This window comes from Ranitomeya imitator, chromosome 6 (assembly GCF_032444005.1).
Source record: "Ranitomeya imitator isolate aRanImi1 chromosome 6, aRanImi1.pri, whole genome shotgun sequence".
Lineage (NCBI taxonomy): Eukaryota > Metazoa > Chordata > Amphibia > Anura > Dendrobatidae > Ranitomeya > Ranitomeya imitator.
The window spans coordinates 219,045,235-219,066,967 of NC_091287.1; the positions used below are offsets into that span (position 1 = coordinate 219,045,235).

The window sequence follows — 21,733 nt, forward strand, 5'->3', positions numbered from 1 at the left end:
TGACTTTATTCTGGCTCTGTGTTTTACAATATAGCTATAGAATTAGTAATGGATAGGTGTCTTATAGATGCCTCTCCATTACAAACCCATGAACTTGATGTCACCGGGCAATACAAAGGTGACATCAACCCCATAAATATGAACCCCACTTGCCACCGCCACAGGGCAAGTTGGAAGAGCTGGGCAAAGCGCCAGAATTAATGCATCTAATAGATGCACAATTTTTGGGCTGCTGTGGGCTGCTATTTTTAGGCTGGGGGAGATGAGACAATATCAATCGCCCCTTACCAGCCTGAGAATGTCAGCCCTCAGCTGTCTGCTTTAGCAAGGCAGGTTGTCAAAAATGTGGGGGACCCCACAGGGTATTTTTAAATTATTTTTTTCAAATAATTTCAGAAAACAGCGTGGGGATCCCTCTATTCTTGATAACCAACCTTGCTAATGCTGACAGTTGTGGGTTGCATCCCCCAGCTGTCAGTTTTGCCTGGCTGGTTATCAAAAGTACAGGGGAACCCACACTTTAAAAAAAAATATATATATTTATTTAGAGCACCCGCGCCAGCCGACGAATACTCCCATCAGCCGCCACCTGCTCTCGCTGTTATTAGCAGCAGCAGGCATAGGCTGATGGAAGCAGTAGTCCCATCGGCACGACACAAGTGACCAGAGGTAAACTTTTTACCTCCAATCACAGCTGCTGGCTCATGCTGTCATTTGACAGCGTGGGAACCACAGCTGTCTGATCAGCGGTAATGATTTTACCGCCAATTATAAGCGAGGTTTGCCACGCTGTCATACACATGACAGCGCAGTAAATACCCGGTGTTCAGGGGGCCGAACCCGGACAGTATCACAGACTTCCTGGTGAAGTTCATGTTTGGTATCCGTGCCCGAACAGTAGGTGTTAACTATGGGAAAGGTCACTGAGGAATCAGTGATCTGCCAGCAGTCTTCATTATGAATATTTTAGCAGAGCACCACATGAAGACCCGCCCCAGGCACAAGCATATCATTAACTCACAACTGAAAATAAAGATTAAACAACAACCACAAGATGGATTTCATCAACCTATGTAGCATTTTAATCAGTATAACGGTGCCGACCTGACACTGTCTGTAGGTGACTGTGCACAATCCTGCTGACAGGTTCCCTTAAATCCACACATAAAATAACTGGAAACTTTGTGTTGATATATATATATTTATTATTTCTATGTCCAACTTTTGTATATGCTCATGATCTGGAGACTCTAAATATATACACACAAATACGTGTACCTGTCAAAAGTTTGGACACCTATTCATGCGGTTTCTTTGTTCTTAGTGGAATGTGCACAACTTAAGGCAGCAAACCACAAAGGAACACATATGAAAATAAGGATTAAAAAACACCCTTGAAACATTCCAGAATTTGTTAAACCATAGATTCCTCAAAGTCACCCTCTTTTACTCTAATGAAATCTTTACACACTTTTGGCAGTCTCTAGAATAGCTTCATTAGGTAGTCACCTAGAATAGATTTCCAACAGGATTTGTCAGAGGTGCTGAGCACTTATTGGCAGCTTTGTCTGTACTTTTTGTGTTCCATCCATTCCAAACCATCTCAGTTGGGTTGAGATCGGGTAATTGTGAAAGCCATGACATCTGACGCAACACAATAGGTGTGTTTTGGGTCATTGTACTGTTTCAACACAAATGAAGGTCCTACTTAATGCTAATCTTATTGAATGGCATGACATAGCAGAATGTTGTTGTAGTCTTACTGGGTAAGTGTGCTTGGAATTTGAATAAATTGCCAACAGTGTCACCTTCACACTCACTCCTCTCACTCCTCTCCTCCATGTTTCACTGTGGGCACGATGCATATTGAAACCATCTGTTCACCTTTTCAGCATCTCACAGACACATGGTGGTTGATACCAAAAATCTCAAATTTTGACTTGGACTACAGTACAGATTTCTACTGATCTAATGAACAGACCTTGTATAGCTTGGCCCAAAAAAGTATTTTCTTGTTTGAGCTCCTCAGTTGTGGATTTTTTGCAGCACTTATACCATAAAGACCTGATTCTCACAGTCTCCCCTAGATAGTTGATGTTGAGTTGTGTCTGCTACTTGATTTCTGTGCATCATTTATGATGGCTCTTATCTGAGGTGCTACTAGTTTGTGGTTTCTGAGGATGGTAAATCTAATGAATGTATCCTCCATTCAGAGCTAAATCTTGATCTTTTTTCCTGAAGCCGTCTTCATGAAAGCCAGTTTTTTCATCTTGATTGATGTTTTTCATGATAGACTCCTGAAGGTATCCTCCAGTTCAAAAATTTTACTGATTGATTAATCCATCTGTATTTCTTAAAGTATTGATGGATAGTTTTCTATCCTTACTTAGCCAAGTGGTTCTTTCTATATTCTGGCATAGCACAGTTGTGGAATAGGGCTCAGCATGGTATGGAACTGTGTCAACATCTGTAAAACACACAGAGTTGTTGCAAACACTTTCTGAAAGCCATTGATTCCACAAATGACCTCTTGATGAGGCATAGCTGTTCATTATAAGCTATTTAGTATGATTTGTTAATGAAACTGGTTGAGATAATGTCAAGGATGTGTAAAACAGTCATCTGAGTAAAAGGGGGATACTTAGAAGAATATAAGGTTGATCACATATTCTAGTTTGTTTCACGTGTTTCTTTACTCCGCGTTTCCATATGTTTCTCTTTGTGGTTTTGATGCCTTCATAATGAATCTCTCAAGTGCACATTCCAGGAAGAACAAAGAAAATTATTGTACGAACAAGTGTGCCCAAACTTTTGACTAGTACTTTATACATTACTGTGCAAACATTTTAGGTAGATGTAGAGAAAATGCAGCAATGTAAGAATGCTTTAAAAATAAGTCTAATAGTTATCTATATCAGTTAACAAAATTCATAAGGTACCATCACATTCAGCGACGCTGCAGCGATATAGACAACGAGCCAATCGCTGCAGCGTCGCTGTTTAGGTTGCTATAGAGACGTCAAACACGGCAACACCAGAACGATGCAGGAGCGATCCAGTGACGTACTTATCGTTCTCGCTGGTTGTTCGCGCCATGTAAAAACTTTGCTGGCATCATTGCTTTTGCTGTCAAGCATGACGAATCACGCCGACCTGATGACCAAATAAAGTTCTGGACTTCTAGCTACGACCAGCGTTGTCACAGCGGGATCCTGATCGCTGCTGCGTGTCAAACACAACGAGATCGCTATCCAGGACGCTGCAACGTCACGGATCATTGTCGTTCATGTTGTAAAGTTGCTCAGTGTGAAGGTACCTATAGTGATTGAACAAAAGAGAGATTTAAATCAAATCAATATTTGGTATGACCACCCTTTGCCTTAAAAACAGCATTAATTCTCCTAGGTTCACTTGCACACAAGTAATGAAAGAACAGCATATAGAAGTTGTTCCAAACAACTTGGAGAACTGAGCACAGACGTTCAGTACAATAATGAGTGTTTGCAAGCAACAGCGAAGCATGGTAGAGGTTCCTTGCAAGCTTCGGACTACATATCAGCAAATGGAGTTGGTGGATTTGGTCCAGATGAAAATATATTGTTCCCTTTCAGAAAATGAATGTCCCTGGCTGCAGGTTGTTTTAAATAAACAAATTGTTCTGTATTCACCTTCCTTGCGTCCACTAGCAAGTCTCCACCATTGCTCATGTTGTCTGGCATTGACTACAGCACTTATTGCACGTTGACGGCACAACTGCTAATCGTTGCACTCAGCGGCTCTGAAGAGGGGAAATACAGTGCCTTGCGAAAAAAATTGGCTCCCTAGAACTTTTAAACCTTTTCCCACATATCATGCTTCAAACATAAAGATACCAAATGTAATTTTTTGGCGAAGAATCAACAAGTGCAACACAGTTGTGAAGTTGAACGAAATTTATTGGTTATTTTAAATTTTTTTGGAAATTCAAATGCAGTGCAGCAAACTCACTCCAGAAGTTCATTGTGGATCTCTGAATGATCCAATTTTGTCCTAAATGCCTAGTGATGATAAATATAATCCTCCTGTGTGTAATCAAGTCTCCGTATAAATGCCCCTGCTCTGTGATAGTCTCAGGGTTCTGTTTGAAGCACAGAGAGCATCATGAAGACCAAGGAACACAACAGACAGGTCTGTGATACTGTTGTGGAGAAGTTTAAAGCCAGATTTGGATACAAAATGATTTCCGAAACTTTAAACATCTCAAGGAGCACTGTGCAAGAGATCATATTGAAATGGAAGGAGTATCATACCACTGCAAATCTACCAAGACCCGGCCGTCCCTCTAAACTTTCATCTCTTACAAGGAGAAGACTGATCAGAGATGTAGCCAAGAGGCCCATGATCACTCTGGATGAACTGCAAGGATCAACAGCTGAGGTGGGACAGTCTGTCCGTAGGACAACAGTCAGTCGTACACTGCACAAATCTGGCCTTTACGGAAGAGTGGCAAGAAGAAAGCCATTTCTCAAAGATATCCATAAAAAGTGTAGTTTAAAGTTTGCAACAAGCCACCTAGGAGACACACCAAACATGTGGAAGAAGGTGCTCTGGTCAGATGAAACCAAAATTGAACTTTTTGGCAACAATGCCAAACGATAGTTTGGCGTAAAGGCAACACAGCTCATCACCCTGAACACACCATCCCCCCTGTCAAACATGTTGGTGGGAGCATCATGATTTGGGCCTGCTTTTCTTGAGCAGTGACAGGGAAGATGGTTAAAATTGATGGCAAGATGGAAGGAGACAAATACAGGACCATTCTTGAAGAAGACCTGTTGGAGTCTGCAAAAGACTTGACTGGGACGGAGATTTGTCTTCCAACAAGACAATGATCCCAAACATAAAGCAAAATCTACAGTGGAATGATTCACAAATAAACGTATCCAGGTGTTAGAATGGCCAAGTCAAAGTCCAGACCTCAATCCAATCGAGAATCTGTGGAAAGAGCTGAAAACTACTGTTCACAAACGATCTCCATCAAACCTCACTCAGCTCGAGCTGTTTGCCAAGGAAGAATGGGGAAGAATTTCAGTCTCTCGATGTACAAAACTTTTCGAGACCTACCCCAAGCGATTTGCAGCTGTAATTGCAGCAAAAGGTGGCACAACAAAGTATTAAGTTAAAGGGGCCGAATAATATTGCAAGCCCCACTTTTCAGTTTTTGAATTTCCACGAAAATTTAAAATAACCAATACATTTTGTTCAACTTCACAATTGTTCCAGTTGTTGTTCATTCCTCACCAAAAATTTACATTTGGTATCTTTATCTTTATATTTGAAGCATGATATGTGGGAAAAGGTTAAAAAGTTCAAGGGAGCCCAATACTTTCGCAATGGCAAGCCACTCATTGGCTGCTGCAGTGACGAAAATACATCAGGACTACTGCCAATGCCATACATCGGGAACAATGGCGGAGACACTTTGGTGGACCCGGGGAAGGTGAGTATGAAGTGTGTTTTTTCATTGTAATAACCTGCAGTTAAGAGAATTATTAAGAGAATGCCAAGAGTGTGCAAAGCAGTCATCAAAGCAAAAGGTGGCTACTTTGAAGAACCTAGACTATAAGACATATTTTCAGTTGTTTCACACTTTTTTGTTAAGTATATAATTCCACATGTGTTAATTCATAGTGTTGATGCTTTCTGTGTGTATGTACAATTATCATAGTCATGAAAATACAGAAAAATCTTTAAATGAGGTTTGTCCAAACTTTTGGTCTGTACTGTATATATACCGTATATACTCAAGTATAAGCCGACCCAAGTATAAGCCGACCCCCCTAATTTTGCCACAAAAAACTGGGAAAACTTATTGACTCGAGTATAAGCCTAGGGTGGAAAATGCAGCAGCTACTGGTAAATTTCAATAATAAAAATAGATGCTCCATACCGTTCATTATTGCCCCATAGATGCTCCATATGCAACTGTGCTATATAGAATGCTCTATACCGTTCATTATGGCCCATAGATGCTCCATAGAAAGCTGTGCCATATATATATTGCTCTGCACCGTTGATTATGGCCCCATAGATGCTCCTTATAAAGCTGTGCCCCATATATGGTATATTGCTCTGCACCATTGATTATGGCCCCATAGATGCTCCATATAAAGCTGTGCCATATAGAATGTTCTGCACCGTTCATTATGGCCCATAGATGCTCCACATAAAGCTGTGCCATATAGAATGTTCTGCACCGTTCATTATGGCCCCATAGGTGCTCCATATATAATGCTGTGCCCCATATAGAATGCTCTGCACCGTTGATTATGGCCCCATAGATGCTCCACATAAAGCTGTGCCATATAGAATGTTCTGTACCGTTGATTATGACCCCATAGATGCTCCATATATAATGCTGTGCCCCATATATAATGCTCTGCACCGTTGATTATGGCCCCATAGTTGCTCCATATAAAGCTGTGCCATATAGAATGCTGCTGCTGGTGCTGCAATAAAAAAAATAAAAAAATCACATACTCACCTCTCTTTGCTCAGGACGCCGGCGCTTTCAATATTTACCTGCTCCTCGTGCGGCTCCGTCTGCAGCACTGACGCTCAGCAGAGGGCGCGCACTGAGCGTCACTGCTAGAGGACGCTGCAGACGGAGCCGCACCGGAGCGAGGAGCAGGTAAATATCGCGCAGCGCTGCGCTCCCCTTACCTGCTCCGGCGCGGTCCCTGGCTTCCCCGACGCTGCAGCTTCTTCCTGTAATTGAGAGGTCACAGTTACCGATCATTTACAGCAATGAATATGCGGCTCCTCCACTATGGCAGATGGAGCCGCCTATTCATTTCTGTAATGAGCGGTGCCATGTGACCGCTCAGTACAGGGAGAATCTGCAGCGTCGGGGAAGCCAGGGACTGCAGGGACCGCGCCGCAGCAGGTAAGTATAACTACACAGCCCCCGCTCCCCCTCACCTGCCGACCCCTGGGTATATGACTCGAGTATAAGCCGAGAGGGGGACTTTCAGCCCAAAAATATGGGCTGAAAATCTCGGCTTATACTCGAGTATATACGGTATATCATTTTTAATAATTTTAAAACTATATTTTAATTTGAGTTCAGCTTACTGTTTTCTTGTATATTAAAAATTGACTATTTAATACTGTGTCTATAAAATCTACCTTGCAGAATGAATGCCGAGATCAGACAGTAGCCTTCAATATGCTTAACTACCGTGCATGTAAAAACCTTTGGAAGTCAAGTGTGGAGCATCATACGTTTTTTCAAACAAAAAGATCACTACCTCATGAAAAGAAGCTGGTATCTAGTTACTGGACCCTAGGTACAAGTAACCATGCCAAGTAAGTATCAATTACCAATATTGCCACTGGTTAATACTACACATATACTACAATTCTAGCAAATGCCAGAAGGGCCTGTCTCGTCATGGGCTGCCTTGTCTGCTATGTTATTAATAGAATGGGTGTTTTCAAGACACCCATATTGTTAAGAGTTGTGACAGAGCACAAAGTCGCTGACTCCATCACTTACTACAGAAGGCCACAGGTATCATTAGACATATTGGTCTTGTAGTAAATCTTGCTTTCCTCCATGCAGGGTAATATTAGTAATATATCCCATCAGGTGCTTGGGGACGACATGGGCCTGTGTGATTTCAAATGCCAGGCCTGAATTTCGGCCCCAGTCCGTAGCTGCATATAGTGCAACCAATCTAACCCTACAGAGTAAGGAGTACGGACGTAACTAGGCACTTGCACTTAGATCTTGGGCCTAATCCTCAGATGCTAAGTGTACTGCCTTGAATCTCTAGGTAATGTTCTTTATTTTTTTATTAAAGGGGTTGTCCAGGACTTTTAACATTGATGGCCTATCTTCAGTCGTTGTCTCATCAATGGTGGCCCCTGCACACCCGCCAATCAGCTGTTCCTGATGTCTGCAGCATCCGCAGCTTCGTTGACTGTTCAGTGACCTTTGCCGCAGGAACTGCACATCCACCCCCTATTCAAATCAATAAGGGATTTATGTGCAGTACCCGGCCGTGACCATTATTCAGTCGGCTGAGCTGTGCAGATCCTCCACTGAGCAGTTCTGGCTGCCACCATCACTGGGAACAGTTGATCGACGGGGGGTGCTGGTGTCGAATCCTCACAGATCAAACATAAATGAGACTTCCTAAGGATAGGCCATCATTGTTAAAGTGACAGACAACCCTTTTAAATACATTTTATAATTTTTGCACGGAGTATATTAAGCCACACATACATTATCCATGCAACATGCAGGATTTGCCTGACAGCCTTCCATGGTGCATCTGTAGGAATACCTACAGTCATGGCCAAAAGTATTGACACCCCTGCAGTTCTGTCAGATAATACTCAGTTTCTTCCTGAAAATGATTGCAAACACACATTCTTTGGTATTATTATCTTCATTTAATTTGTCTTCAATGAAAAAAATACAAAAAAAATTGTATTAAAGCCAAATTGGATATAATTCCACACCAAACATAACAAAGGGGGTGGACAAAAGTATTGGCACCGTTCAAAAAAATCATGTGATGCTTCTCTAATTTGTGTAGTTAACAGCACCTGTAACTTACCTGTGGCACCTAACTGGTGTTGGCAATAACTAAATCCCACCTGCAGCCAGTTGACATGGATTAAAGTTGACTCAACCTCTGTCCTTGTGTGTACCACATTGAGCATGGAAAAAAAGAAAGAAGACCAAAGAACTGTCTGAGGACTTGAGAAACCAATTTGTGAGGAAGCATGAGCAATCTCAAGGCTACAAGTCCATCTCCAAAGACCTGAATGTTCCTGTGTCTACCGTGCGCAGTGTCATCAAGAAGTTTAAAGCCCATGGCACTGTGTCTAACCTCCCTAGATGTGGACGGAAAAGAAAAATGGACAAGAGATTTCAACGTAAGATTGTGCGGATGTTGGATAAAGAACCTCGACTAACATCCAAACAAGTTCAAGCTTCCCTGCAGTCCGAGGGTGCAACAGTGTCAACCCGTACTATCCGTCGGCGTCTGAATGAAAAGGGACTGTATGGTAGGAGATCCAGGAAAACCCCACTTCTTACCCCGAGACATAAAAAAGCCAGGCTAAAGTTTGCCAAAACTTACCTGAAAAAGCCCAAAATGTTTTGGAAGAATGTTCTCTGGTCAGATGAGACAAAAGTAGAGCTTTTTGGGCAAAGGCATCAACATGGAGTTTACAGGAGAAAAAACAAAGAAAGGAATTCAAAGGGGCAGTGTTCTGGATCACTGCGTTGAGAAACACGTGTTGGTGTCTCCGTGGTGTTGGATGTTTTGGTCTCCACGAGGTCAATCATCCGTGCCTTTATAGACTTTCTACTAGGCACTGCTCCTGATAGCCAGTTTCCTACTCCACACTGATGAGGGGCAAAAACCCCGAAACAGCTGTCTGTGGATGGATACCATGCTTGGCATAGGTGGTTTTCCTTTATTGGATGTTTTCCTTTATTGGATGCTGCCCTTCCCTTGGTTGTTCCTTCCTGGGGAAAGGCCTGGCTATTCACTGCCTGCGTTGAGAAACACGTGATGGTGTCTCCGCAGCTCCTCTACATGCATTTGCATATTTGGGGGCAGTGTTCTGGATCACTGCGTTAAGAAACACGTGATGGTGTCTCCGCGGTGTTGAATGTTTTGGTCTCCACGAGGTCAATCATCCGTGCCTTTATAGACCTTATACATGATGATCAAGAAATCCATCTACCTGAATATATATTGTATGTACCGTCATGACTGAAAGTGTTGGAACCATTTAAATTGTTAAAGAAAATGAAGTATTTCTCCCAGAAAATTATTACAATTACACATTTTTTATATATACTTGTTTATTTTCTTTGTTTGTATTGAAGCAAAAAAAAACAGGAAAAAATGGCAAATTAGACATAATTTCAGACAAAAAATGGGCCGTATAAAATATTTTGCATTTTTAACTTAATATTTGGTTGCACACCCTTTGGAATAAATAACTGCAATCAATCGCTTCCTATAACTATCAACAAGCCTGTTGCACCTCTCAGCTGGAATTTTGGATCACTCTTCTTTTGCAAACTTCACTTCTCATATTGGAAGTGTGCCTTCTTCCATCAGCAATTTTAAGATCCGTTCACAGCTCATCAACCGGATTTAGATTCGGACTAATTTCTGGCCACTTCAGAACTCTCCATTCCATTCCTGGGTGCTCCTTTAAGTATATTTGGGGTCATTGTCCTGCTGGAAGACCCATGACCTATAGCGCAAAACCAGATTTCTAACACTGGGCACTATACTGTAATCTAAAATCCTATGGTAACTTTCAGATTTCATGATGCTTTGCGCACAGTCAAGGCACCCAGTGCTAGAGGCAGCAAGCTTTATGTCTCTGTGTTAGCAGTGGTGTCCTCTTTCGTCTCTTGCCATAACGTTTTATTTCATTCAAATATTGATGGATAGTTCACGCTGCCTCTGACACACTCTGATCCTGCAGGACATCTTGAATTTTTTTTTTACTTACTTGGGGCTACTTATCCACTATCCGGACTGTGCTGCTTTGCAACCTTTCATAAATTTTCCTCTGCTGTCAACGTCTAGGAGTGCCATGAGTTGTAAACTTCTTGGTTATGTTGTGCACCGTAGACAAAGGAATATCAAGAGATTAACTTGTAACCTTGAGATTTTTATATTGTTCAAAAGTTTTGGTTCTCACGTCCTCACATTTCTCTTTTTTCCTCTTTCTGTTCTCCAGGCTTAGTGTTGTGCACACAGACACACAGTGAAAAAAAAAATGAGTGAGCCTGTCCCCTTTTTATCTGGTTTCAGGTCTGATTTTCATGTTGCCCACACCGGTTACTTGCCACAGATGAGTTTATATGAGCATCACATACTTGAAACAAAGATGTTTACTCACATTTTTGGAAAGGTGCCAACATTTTGCCTATCCCATTTTGGGGGGGTTGTGTGAAATTGTCAAATTTGCCTTTTTTTTCCTATTTTTTTTTATTGTGTTGCCATTAATGTATATGTTTAATATATGTACATTTTGCTTTTGTGCAAGCCATGTGTTTATGTGTTGTATTTGTGTGTGTGTTCATGCAAATATTATGAGTGTGTATATATAATATATGTAGACTGTAAGCCCGCAAGGGCAGGGTCCTCGCCCCTCTGTATCAGTCTGTCATTGTTAGTTTGTTTACTGTAATTGATATCTGTAATTTGTATATAACCCCTCCTCATGTACAACACCATTGATTCAATGGTGCTATATAAATAAATAATAATAATGTGGAAAAGTGTATCCAGGTGTTTGTAGGATGTTCTATAGTATATGTCTGGTAAAGCGTATTGCTGTGTGTTTAGGTAACAGTGTGCATTTGTTCAAAGACCGTATTCAGATGTTTGGGGTTCAGATTGATCTGGTTTTCTTTTCTTTTTTTTTATTTAATGGACATGGATATATTTTGGCTTTGATAACACCTAATGTTTTATTAAGCCCATCATTAAATTCCAGCAGTATTTTACATAATCTTTTCAATCAGCTTTTCTTGGGGAAAAAAAGAGGTAAAATTGGATTCCCTTAGGACAGTAGTGGCTAACCTATGGCAAGCGCGCCAGAGGGAGCATGCAGAGCCCTCCTGGTAGGCATGCGCGCCATGTCCTCAAAACTAGCGCCACCACCACCACTATCCTCAGCCCGCTTTTAGTCTCCCGGACCCTCATCACTAGCGCCTGTGCCACGGCCACTCTCCTCTGCTCCTAGCTCTCTCATCAGGCCGCACACCATTCCATCAGCTGAGGAGAGTGGCACCGGCGCTATTGCCGAGATGGCGCACATGCCCACAGGAAGGACTGATATATGAAGAGACCAGATCAGTGTTGGAACGGGCATAGGTGAGTAGTTTTTTTTTTTAATGCGAGACCATTATACAGTGTGGAGCAGTATATGGGGCCATTACACAGTATGCAACATCATATGGGACCATTATACTGTATGCATCATCATTTGGGGCTATTATACTGTATGCATCATGTGGGGCCACTATACTGTATGCATCGTCATTGTGGGGCCATTATACTGTATGCATCATCAAGTTGGGCCACTATACTGTATGCATCATCATTGTGGGGCCGCTATACTGTATGCATCATCATGTGGTGCCATTATACAGTATGGTGCACCGTGTGAGGCCATTATACAGTATGGAGCATCATGTGAGGCCATTATACAGTATTGTTATGTAGGCAATCCAGTGACACAGTGTGCCAGCAATCAGAGCACATACAGTGATCTGACAATAACCCAAAAACAATAGAACGAGCTCTGAGACGTGGAATCTCTGTAGACCGCAATACCTGAACCTATCCTAAACACAACTAAAGGCAGCTGTGGATTGCGCCTGACACTACCTATGCAACTCGGCACAGCCTGAGGAACTGACTAGCCTGAAGATAGAAAAAACAAGCCTGACTTGCCTCAGAGAAATACCCCAAAGGAAAAGGCAGCCCCCCACATATAAAGACTGTTAGCAAGATGAAAAGACAAAACGTAGGGATGAAATAGATTCAGCAAAGTGAGGCCCGATATTCTAGATAGAGCGAGGATAGCAAAGAGAACTTTGCAGTCTACAAAAAACCCTAAAGCAAAAAACCACGCAAAGGGGGCAAAAAGACCCACCGTGCCGAACTAACGGCACGGCGGTACACCCTTTGCGTCTCAGAGCTTCCAGCAAAAAGAATAGACAAGCTGGACAGAAAAAATAGCAACAAAAGCAAAGAAGCACTTATCTAAGCAGAGCAGCAGGCCACAGGAAAGATCCAGAAGCTCAGATCCAACACTGGAACATTGACAAGGAGCAAGGAAGACAGAATCAGGTGGAGTTAAATAACAAAGCAGCCAACGAGCTCACCAGAACACCTGAGGGAGGAAGCTCAGAAGCCGCAGTACCACTTGTGACCACAGGAGTGAATTCAGCCACAGAATTCACAACACAGTATACAGCATCATGTGGGGCCATTACACTGTATGCAGCATCATGTGGGGCCATTATACAGTATGGAGCACTATGTGAGGCGATTATATGGTATGGAGCACCATGTGAGGCCATTATACAGTATGGAGCACCATGTGAGGCCATTATACACTATGGACAGGGGCGGGCTGGGCCATGGGGCAGAGGGGCAATTGCCCCCTGGGCTGGTCTCCTAGTTGCAGCTTTGGGCCGTTCAGCCAAATATTACTTTAGAAGCCGCACTGTACCTTTATTTGCTCTTCCCAACAAGAAGCATCATGCTGATTGGTGGAGCAGAGGTCACTCAAGGGTGCAATGTCCTTCCAGCTCTCTGATTGGTGGAGAAGCCGTCCCTAGAGGCTGTACTGTATTTTTCCTGCTCAGTGTGTGCTCTCTTACCAATCGGAGAGCACTGGCAGGAAACAGACCGTGCAGCTCTGCTGATGAGGCGCCGGCTGCCCCACACACCATGTGTAAAAACCTTCATGCAGAAGTGTGAGTAGCTGCAGGCAATCATGGAGGCTTCTGGTAAGGTGTCTCTTTGCTTCTTAGTTGTTTGGGGGATGCAGGGTTGAAACTCAGCTCAACGGGAGCTAATGGGGTACATATCTGTGGGGCAGGCAGAAATAGGAGTGGAATTTTCTTTGTCTCATTCTGTGTGATTAAATGCAGTCTCAAGTCCACAATTCAGTGTATTCCTTTGTATGTTTGTGTGTGTGGTGACATGTGTATGTGTACATGTGTGTTCTTGGTGAAGTGTGTATGTGTGTAGCCGTATATGTGGTAAAATGTGTGAGTATATGTGGTGGTATGTGTACATGTGCGTCTGTATGTGTGAACTGTGTATATTTGCAACCGTGTACGTGGTGATATGTGTGCGTGGTGACCTGTGAGTGTATGTGGTGACGTATGTATCAGTGTGTATACAGTGGCGCAAAAAAGTATTTAGTCAGTCAGCAATAGTGCAAGTTCCACCACTTAAAAAGATGAGAGGCGTCTGTAATTTACATCATAGGTAGACCTCAACTATGGGAGACAAACTGAGAAAAAAAAATCCAGAAAATCACATTGTCTGTTTTTTTATCATTTTATTTGCATATTATGGTGGAAAATAAGTATTTGGTCAGAAGCAAAATTTCATCTCAATACTTTGTAATATATCCTTTGTTGGCAATGACAGAGGTCAAACGTTTTCTGTAAGTCTTCACAAGGTTGCCACACACTGTTGTTGGTATGTTGGCCCATTCCTCCATGCAGATCTTCTCTAGAGCAGTGATGTTTTTGGCTTTTCGCTTGGCAACACGGACTTTCAACTCCCTCCAAAGGTTTTCTACAGGGTTGAGATCTGGAGACTGGCTAGGCCACTCCAGGACCTTGAAATGCTTCTTACGAAGCCACTCCTTCGTTGCCCTGCCGGTGTGCTTTGGATCATTGTCATGTTGAAAGACCCAGCCACGTTTCATCTTCAATGCCCTTGCTGATGGAAGGAGGTTTGCACTCAAAATCTCACGATACATGGCCCCATTCATTCTTTCATGTACCCGGATCAGTCGTCCTGGCCCCTTTGCAGAGAAACAGCCCCAAAGCATGATGTTTCCACCACCATGCTTTACAGTAGGTATGGTGTTTGATGGATGCAACTCAGTATTCTTTTTCCTCCAAACACGACAAGTTGTGTTTCTACCAAACAGTTCTAGTTTGGTTTCATCAGACCATAGGACATTCTCCCAAAACTCCTCTGGATCATCCAAATGCTCTCTAGCAAACTTCAGACGGGCCCGGACATGTACTGGCTTAAGCAGTGGGACACGTCTGGCACTGCAGGATCTGAGTCCATGGTAGCGTAGTGTGTTACTTATGGTAGGCCTTGTTACATTGGTCCCAGCTCTCTGCAGTTCATTCACTAGGCCCCCCCGCGTGGTTCTGGGATTTTTGCTCACCGTTCTTGTGATCATTCTGACCCCATGGGGTGGGATTTTGCGTGGAGCCCCAGATCGAGGGAGATTATCAGTGGTCTTGCATGTCTTCCATTTTCTAATTATTGCTCCCACTGTTGATTTCTTCACTCCAAGCTGGTTGGCTATTGCAGATTCAGTCTTCCCAGCCTGGTGCAGGGCTACAATTTTGTTTCTGGTGTCCTTTGACAGCTCTTTGGTCTTCACCATAGTGGAGTTTGGAGTCAGACTGTTTGAGGGTGTGCACAGGTGTTTTTTTATACTGATAACAAGTTTAAACAGGTGCCATTACTACAGGTAATGAGTGGAGGAAAGAGGAGACTCTTAAAGAAGAAGTTACAGGTCTGTGAGAGCCAGAAATCTTGATTGTTTGTTTCTGACCAAATACTTATTTTCCACCATAATATGCAAATAAAATGATAAAAAAACAGACAATGTGATTTTCTGGATTTTTTTTTCTCAGTTTGTCTCCCATAGTTGAGGTCTACCTATGATGTAAATTACAGACGCCTCTCATCTTTTTAAGTGGTGGAACTTGCACTATTGCTGACTGACTAAATACTTTTTTGCCCCACTGTATGTGGTGACATGAGTGGGTACGTGGTGACCTGTGTGTGTATGAGTGTATACGTGATGACATGAGTGTGCATGCGGTGACCGGTGTGTGTATGAGTGTGTACATTGTGACGTGTGTGTACGTGGTAACCTGTGTGTGTATATGAGTGTATGTTGTGACATGAGTGTGTATGTGGTGACCTGTGTGTGTATGAGTGTGTACGTGGTGACCTGTGTGTGTATGAGTGTGTATATGGTGACCTGTGTGTGCATGAGTGTGTACTTTGGGACATGAGTGTGTACGTAATGACCTGTGGGTATGAGTCTGTACGTTGTGACATTAGTGTGTACGTGGTGACCTGTGTGTGTGAGTGTGTACGTGGTGACCTGTGTGTGTATGAGTGTGTATGTTGTGACGTGAGTGTGTACGTGGTGACCTGTGTGTGTATGAGTGTACGTGGTGACCTGAGTGTGTATGAGTGTGTAGGTTGTGACATGAGTGTGTACGTGGTAACCTGTGTGTGTGTGTGTACGTGGTGATCTGTGTGTGTACGTTGTGACATGAGTGTGTACGTGGTGACCTGTGTGTGTATGAGTGTGCATGTTGTGACATGAGTGTGTACGTGGTGACCTGAGTGTGTATGAGTGTGCATGTTGTGACATGAGTGTGTACGTGGTGACCTGTGTGTGTGTGAGTGTACGTGGTGACCTGAGTGTGTATGAGTGTGTACGTTGTGACATGAGTGTGTACGTGGTAACCTGTGTGTGTGTGTGTGAGTGTGTACGTGGTGACCTGTGTGTGTGTGTGTACGTGGTGATCTGTGTGTGTATGTTGTGACATGAGTGTGTACGTGGTGACCTGTGTGTGTATGAGTGTGTATGTTGTGACATGAGTGTGTACGTGGTGACCTGTGTGTGTGTGTGTGAGTGTGTACGTGGTGACCTGTGTGTGTGAGTGTGTACGTGGTGATCTGTGTGTGTATGTTGTGACATGAGTGTGTACGTGGTGACCTGTGTGTGTATGAGTGTGTATGTTGTGACATGAGTGTACGTGGTGACCTGTGTGTGTATGAGTGTACGTGGTGACCTGAGTGTGTATGAGTGTGTACGTGGTAACCTGTGTGTGTGAGTGTGTACGTGGTGACCTGTGTGTGTGAGTGTGTACGTTGTGACATGAGTGTTTACATGGTGACCTGTGTGTGTATGTTGTGACATGAGTGTTTACATGGTGACCTGTGTGTCTATGTGTGTACATTGTGACATGAGTGTGTACGTGGTGACCTGTGTGTGTATGAGTGTGTACATGGTGACCTGTGTGTGTATGAGTGTACGTGGTGACCTGTGTGTGTGAGTGTGTACGTTGTGACATGAGTGTTTACATGGTGACCTGTGTGTGTATGTTGTGACATGAGTGTTTACATGGTGACCTGTGTGTCTATGTGTGTACATTGTGACATGAGTGTGTACGTGGTGACCTGTGTGTGTATGAGTGTGTACGTGGTGACCTGTGTGTGTATGAGTGTACGTGGTGACCTGAGTGTGTATGAGTGTGTACGTGGTAACCTGTGTGTGTGAGTGTTTACATGGTGACCTGTGTGTGTATGTTGTGACATGAGTGTTTACATGGTGACCTGTGTGTCTATGTGTGTACATTGTGACATGAGTGTGTACGTGGTGACCTGTGTGTGTATGAGTGTGTACATGGTGACCTGTGTGTGTGTGTGTATGAGTGTGTACGTGGTGACCTGTGTGTGCATGAGTGTTGCACATCTCTGTTAATGCGCAGTAAGCTGGGTGTATGCACACCAGATTTATCAACGCACTTTGTGTTCACAGTGAAGCAGCAGTGACACACGACTCTGTCAGCCATTAGCGCCAACTTTGAGGGTATGTGCACACGTTCAGGTTTTTTTGCGTTTTTTTCACGCTTTTTTGCGATAAAAACGCATTAAAAAACTCAGACATATGCATCCTATCATTTAGAATGCATTCTGCAATTTTTGTGCACATGATGCGTTTTTTTCCACAAACAAAACGCATCACGGTAAAAAAAGCAGCATGTTCATTAATTTTGCGTTTTTTTCCCCCATTATTCTATGCATTTGGAGAAAAAGCAAAAAAAAAAAAAGCGCTAAAAAGTGTCAAAAACGCAAAAAAAAACGCATGCGGATTTCTGGCAGAAATATCCGTTTTTTTGTCAGGAAATTTCTGCAAGAAATTCCTGACGTGTGCACATACCCTGAAAATCTGGCGTTTGGCTGTGTCCTACATCACTGCTGCCTCCCTGGGCATGTGCAGAGTGACAATGAAACCGCGGTGCATGCATACAGCTTCACTGCGTATTTGGAGGGTGGTGATAGAAGCTGTGGGGTGTCACTTACTACTACTATCTCCACCCCCTTACGACCTCTTGTTTCACAGTTAGAAGGTGTGATGACAGACATAGAAGCACATCACCCACAGACTCTGTCACCATGGTTACATGGTTCCTCTTAAAGGAACCTGTCAACAGAAAAAATACTATCAACCTGCAGATATGGGGTTAATCTTCAGGTTAATAGCGTTCCTAACCTGCCCGGCGCCTGCACTTAGCCAAACGCTTCAGGGAGCAAATTAACTCTATTCTCCATGTAGCGTTCGCGTTTTAGTCACAGAGATGGTGCTGACACAGATTCAGTCACCGCTCTGAGTCTACAGAGTGGCGGCTGTAACTGCACCCTGGCATTGACTGATGCTCTGCATTGGGGAGGGCTGACAGTCAGGGCCTGGTGTGCAGTTACAGCCATCACTCTGTATACTCAGAGCGGTGACTGAACTCGCGCCGGCGCTTCTCCCACCCTGTGACTGAAACCCGAACGCTGGAGAGGAAAAAAATAATTTTCTCTGTGCTGCGACTGCTCAGGCAGAGGGTGCGCACTGGTGACATTATCGCGCCCTCTGACCTGAACGTCACAGTCAGAGGATGGAAGACGCTGCAGTGCTGGAACCGAGAGAGGTAAGTATCGCAAGTGCCGGGACCCGGAGCAGGCGGGGGGGTCCACTCACGGGGGCCGGCACTATAGCACGCCAGTGTCCCCGACGGCGAGTGGGCCCCCTGCCTGCTCAGGGCCGGCCCTGCATACTGGTACCAACATAGTCGGTTATTTCTATGCCCATTAGCTCCAATGACGGTCAGAGAATATTGCAAATACAATATTTGCCGCTGATCATAATCGGAACCGAATTTTGAAAAATTCAAAATAAGAAGGCCATTTAAGTTTAGTATGTATGAAATGGTTTCTTATCAGTTGCACCTCGGATGCGCAATACTCACGCTGAATGGTATGTGAGACCTTAGACTCCTTAACATAAAGATGGACCACCACTCCTGGGCCAGTGCTTTGTGTTTGCCCCCCAGGCTAAAATTTGCCAGTCAGCCCCTGACTATGGAGCACCATGTGAGGCCATTATACAGTATGGAGCACCATGTGAGGCCATTATACAGTATGGAGCATCATGTGTGGCCATTATACAGTATGGAGCATGTGTGGCCATTATACAGTATGGAGCACTATGTGTGGCCATTATACAGTATGGGGCATCATGTGGGACCATTATACAGTATGGAGTACTATGTGTTGCTATTATACAGTATGCAGCATCATATGTGGCCATTATATAGTAGGCAGCATCATAAATTGCAATGTTGGCTCTTTGAAAGTGGGTTTTAGATTGCAGTTTGGACACTCAGTCTCTAAAAGTTTCCCATCACTGCCTTAGGACATGTTCAGATGGATATATTTCATGGTTCATGTACAGGCGACTGTTCCCAAGCCAACTGCATACAGTATCTTCTGACAAAAACTTTGGAGTCTTATTTTTGTCTTTGAGCTGTTGAGCTCAGGATAAGGAACTGGAGATTGCTCTGGGCATAGCGATTCATATATGTACAGTGCCATACAGCCTTCTGATCCTGACTATAGGTTACCTTCCTTCTAGTATCTGGACGTTACGTTTGTCTGTTCTGTTTTTAGGAATAGACAAAATTAATGTCTAACAGATCCATTGCATGATTGATAAAAATAGATGCAGAAGCACTCTGTTGTTTATTAAGGGGTCCATATGGGTGCCACTATATGTCCATATTTAGAACAAAAGCGAGTATCATGCATAACTTTTTTTGTTAAGCCCTAAAGCTTACATACAGTGAAACCCAAATAAACCCCATAATTCTCAACACAGTTATCTTTTCCATAAGTTATGTAATCTCTGTTTTCTATGTTTCTAAATGTAAAACAGACAAAAAGAGTGCCTAATTCAGGTGGGAATGTAGCCTAACTGTTATGAACTGGTGATTCAGAACCACAATGGAATTCACAACAGTACCCCCCCCTTGAGGAGGGGTCACCGAACCCTCACCAGAGCCCCCAGGCCGACCAGGATGAGGCAGATGAAAGGCACGAACCAGATCGGTAGCATGGACATCAGAGGCAAGGACCCAGGAATTATCTTCCTGACCATAACCCTTCCACTTAACCAGGTACTGGAGTTTCCGTCTCGAAATACGAGAATCCAAAATCTTCTCCACTATATACTCCAACTCCCCCTCAACCAAAACCGGGGCAGGAGGATCAACGGATGGAACCACAGGTGCCACGTATCTCCGCAACAATGACCTATGGAATACATTATGGATGGAAAAGGAAGCTGGAAGGGTCAAACGAAAAGACACAGGATTAAGAACCTCAGAAATCCTGTACGGACCAATGAAACGAGGCTTAAACTTAGGAGAGGAAACTTTCATAGGAATATAACGAGACGACAACCAAACCAAATCCCCAACACGAAGTCGGGGACCCAAACAGCGCCTGCGGTTAGCGAAATGTTGAGCCTTCTCCTGGGACAATGTCAAATTGTCCACCACATGAGTCCAAATCTGCTGCAACCTATCCACCACAGTATCCACACCAGGACAGTCGGAAGACTCAACCTGCCCTGAAGAGAAACGAGGATGGAAACCAGAATTGCAGAAAAACGGCGAAACCAAACTAGCCGAGCTGGCCCGATTATTAAGGGCGAACTCAGCCAAAGGCAAAAAGGACACCCAATCATCCATCCTGATCAGCAGAAACAAAACATCTCAGATATGTTTCCAAAGTCTGATTGGTTCGTTTAGTTTGGCCATTTGTCTGAGGATGGAAAGCCGAGGAAAAAGACAAATCAATGCCCATCCTAGCACAAAAGGCTCGCCAAAACCTCGAAACAAACTAGGAACCTCTGTCAGAAACGATGTTCTCCGGAATGCCATGTAAACGAACCACATGCTGGAAAAACAATGGCACCAAATCAGAGGAGGAAGGCAATTTAGACAAGGGTACCAAATGGACCATCTTAGAGAAGCGATCACAAACCACCCAAATGACCAACATCTTTTGAGAGACGGGGAGATCCGAAATAAAATCCATAGAGATATGTGTCCAGGGCCTCTTCGGGACCGGCAAGGGCAAAAGCAACCCACTGGCACGAGAACAGCAGGGCTTAGCCCGAGCACAAATCCCACAGGACTGCACAAACGAACGCACATCCCGCGACAGAGACGGCCACCAAAAGGATCTAGCCACCAAATCTCTGGTACCAAAGATTCCAGGATGACCAGCCAACACCGAACCATGAACCTCAGAGATAACTCTACTCGTCCATTTATCAGGGACAAACAGTTTCTCCGCTGGGCAACAGTCAGGTCTATTAGCCTGAAATTTTTGCAGCACCCGCCGCAAATCAGGGGAGATGGCAGACAAAATTACCCCCTCTTTAAGAATACCCGCCGGCTCAGGCAAACCCGGAGAGTCGGGCACAAAACTCCTAGACAGGGCATCCGCCTTCACATTTTTAGAGCCCGGAAGGTACGAAACCACAAAGTCAAAACGGGAGAAAAACAGCGACCAACGAGCCTGTCTAGGATTCAACCGATTGGCAGACTCGAGATAAGTCAAGTTCTTGTGATCAGTCAAGGCCACCACACGATGCTTAGCTCCTTCAAGCCAATGACGCCACTCCTCGAATGCCCACTTCATGGCCAGCAACTCTCGATTGCCAACATCATAATTACGCTCAGCAGGCGAAAACTTCCTGGAAAAGAAGGCACATGGTTTAATCACCGAGCCATCAGAACTTCTTTGCAACAAAACAGCCCCTGCTCCAATCTCAGAAGCATCAACCT

General features: G+C 43.8%; 1 protein-coding gene across 1 annotated transcript in view; it reads left to right on the top strand.

The window, feature by feature from the left end:
* PTPN3 (protein tyrosine phosphatase non-receptor type 3) overlaps positions 1-21,733 on the top strand; it is a 486,371-nt gene that overhangs the window by 293,869 nt on the left and 170,769 nt on the right. The window contains exon 12 of the mRNA XM_069730487.1: positions 7,175-7,347. Within this exon, the coding sequence (XP_069586588.1) occupies positions 7,175-7,347 (173 nt within the window). The remainder of the gene's footprint in view (positions 1-7,174; positions 7,348-21,733) is intronic.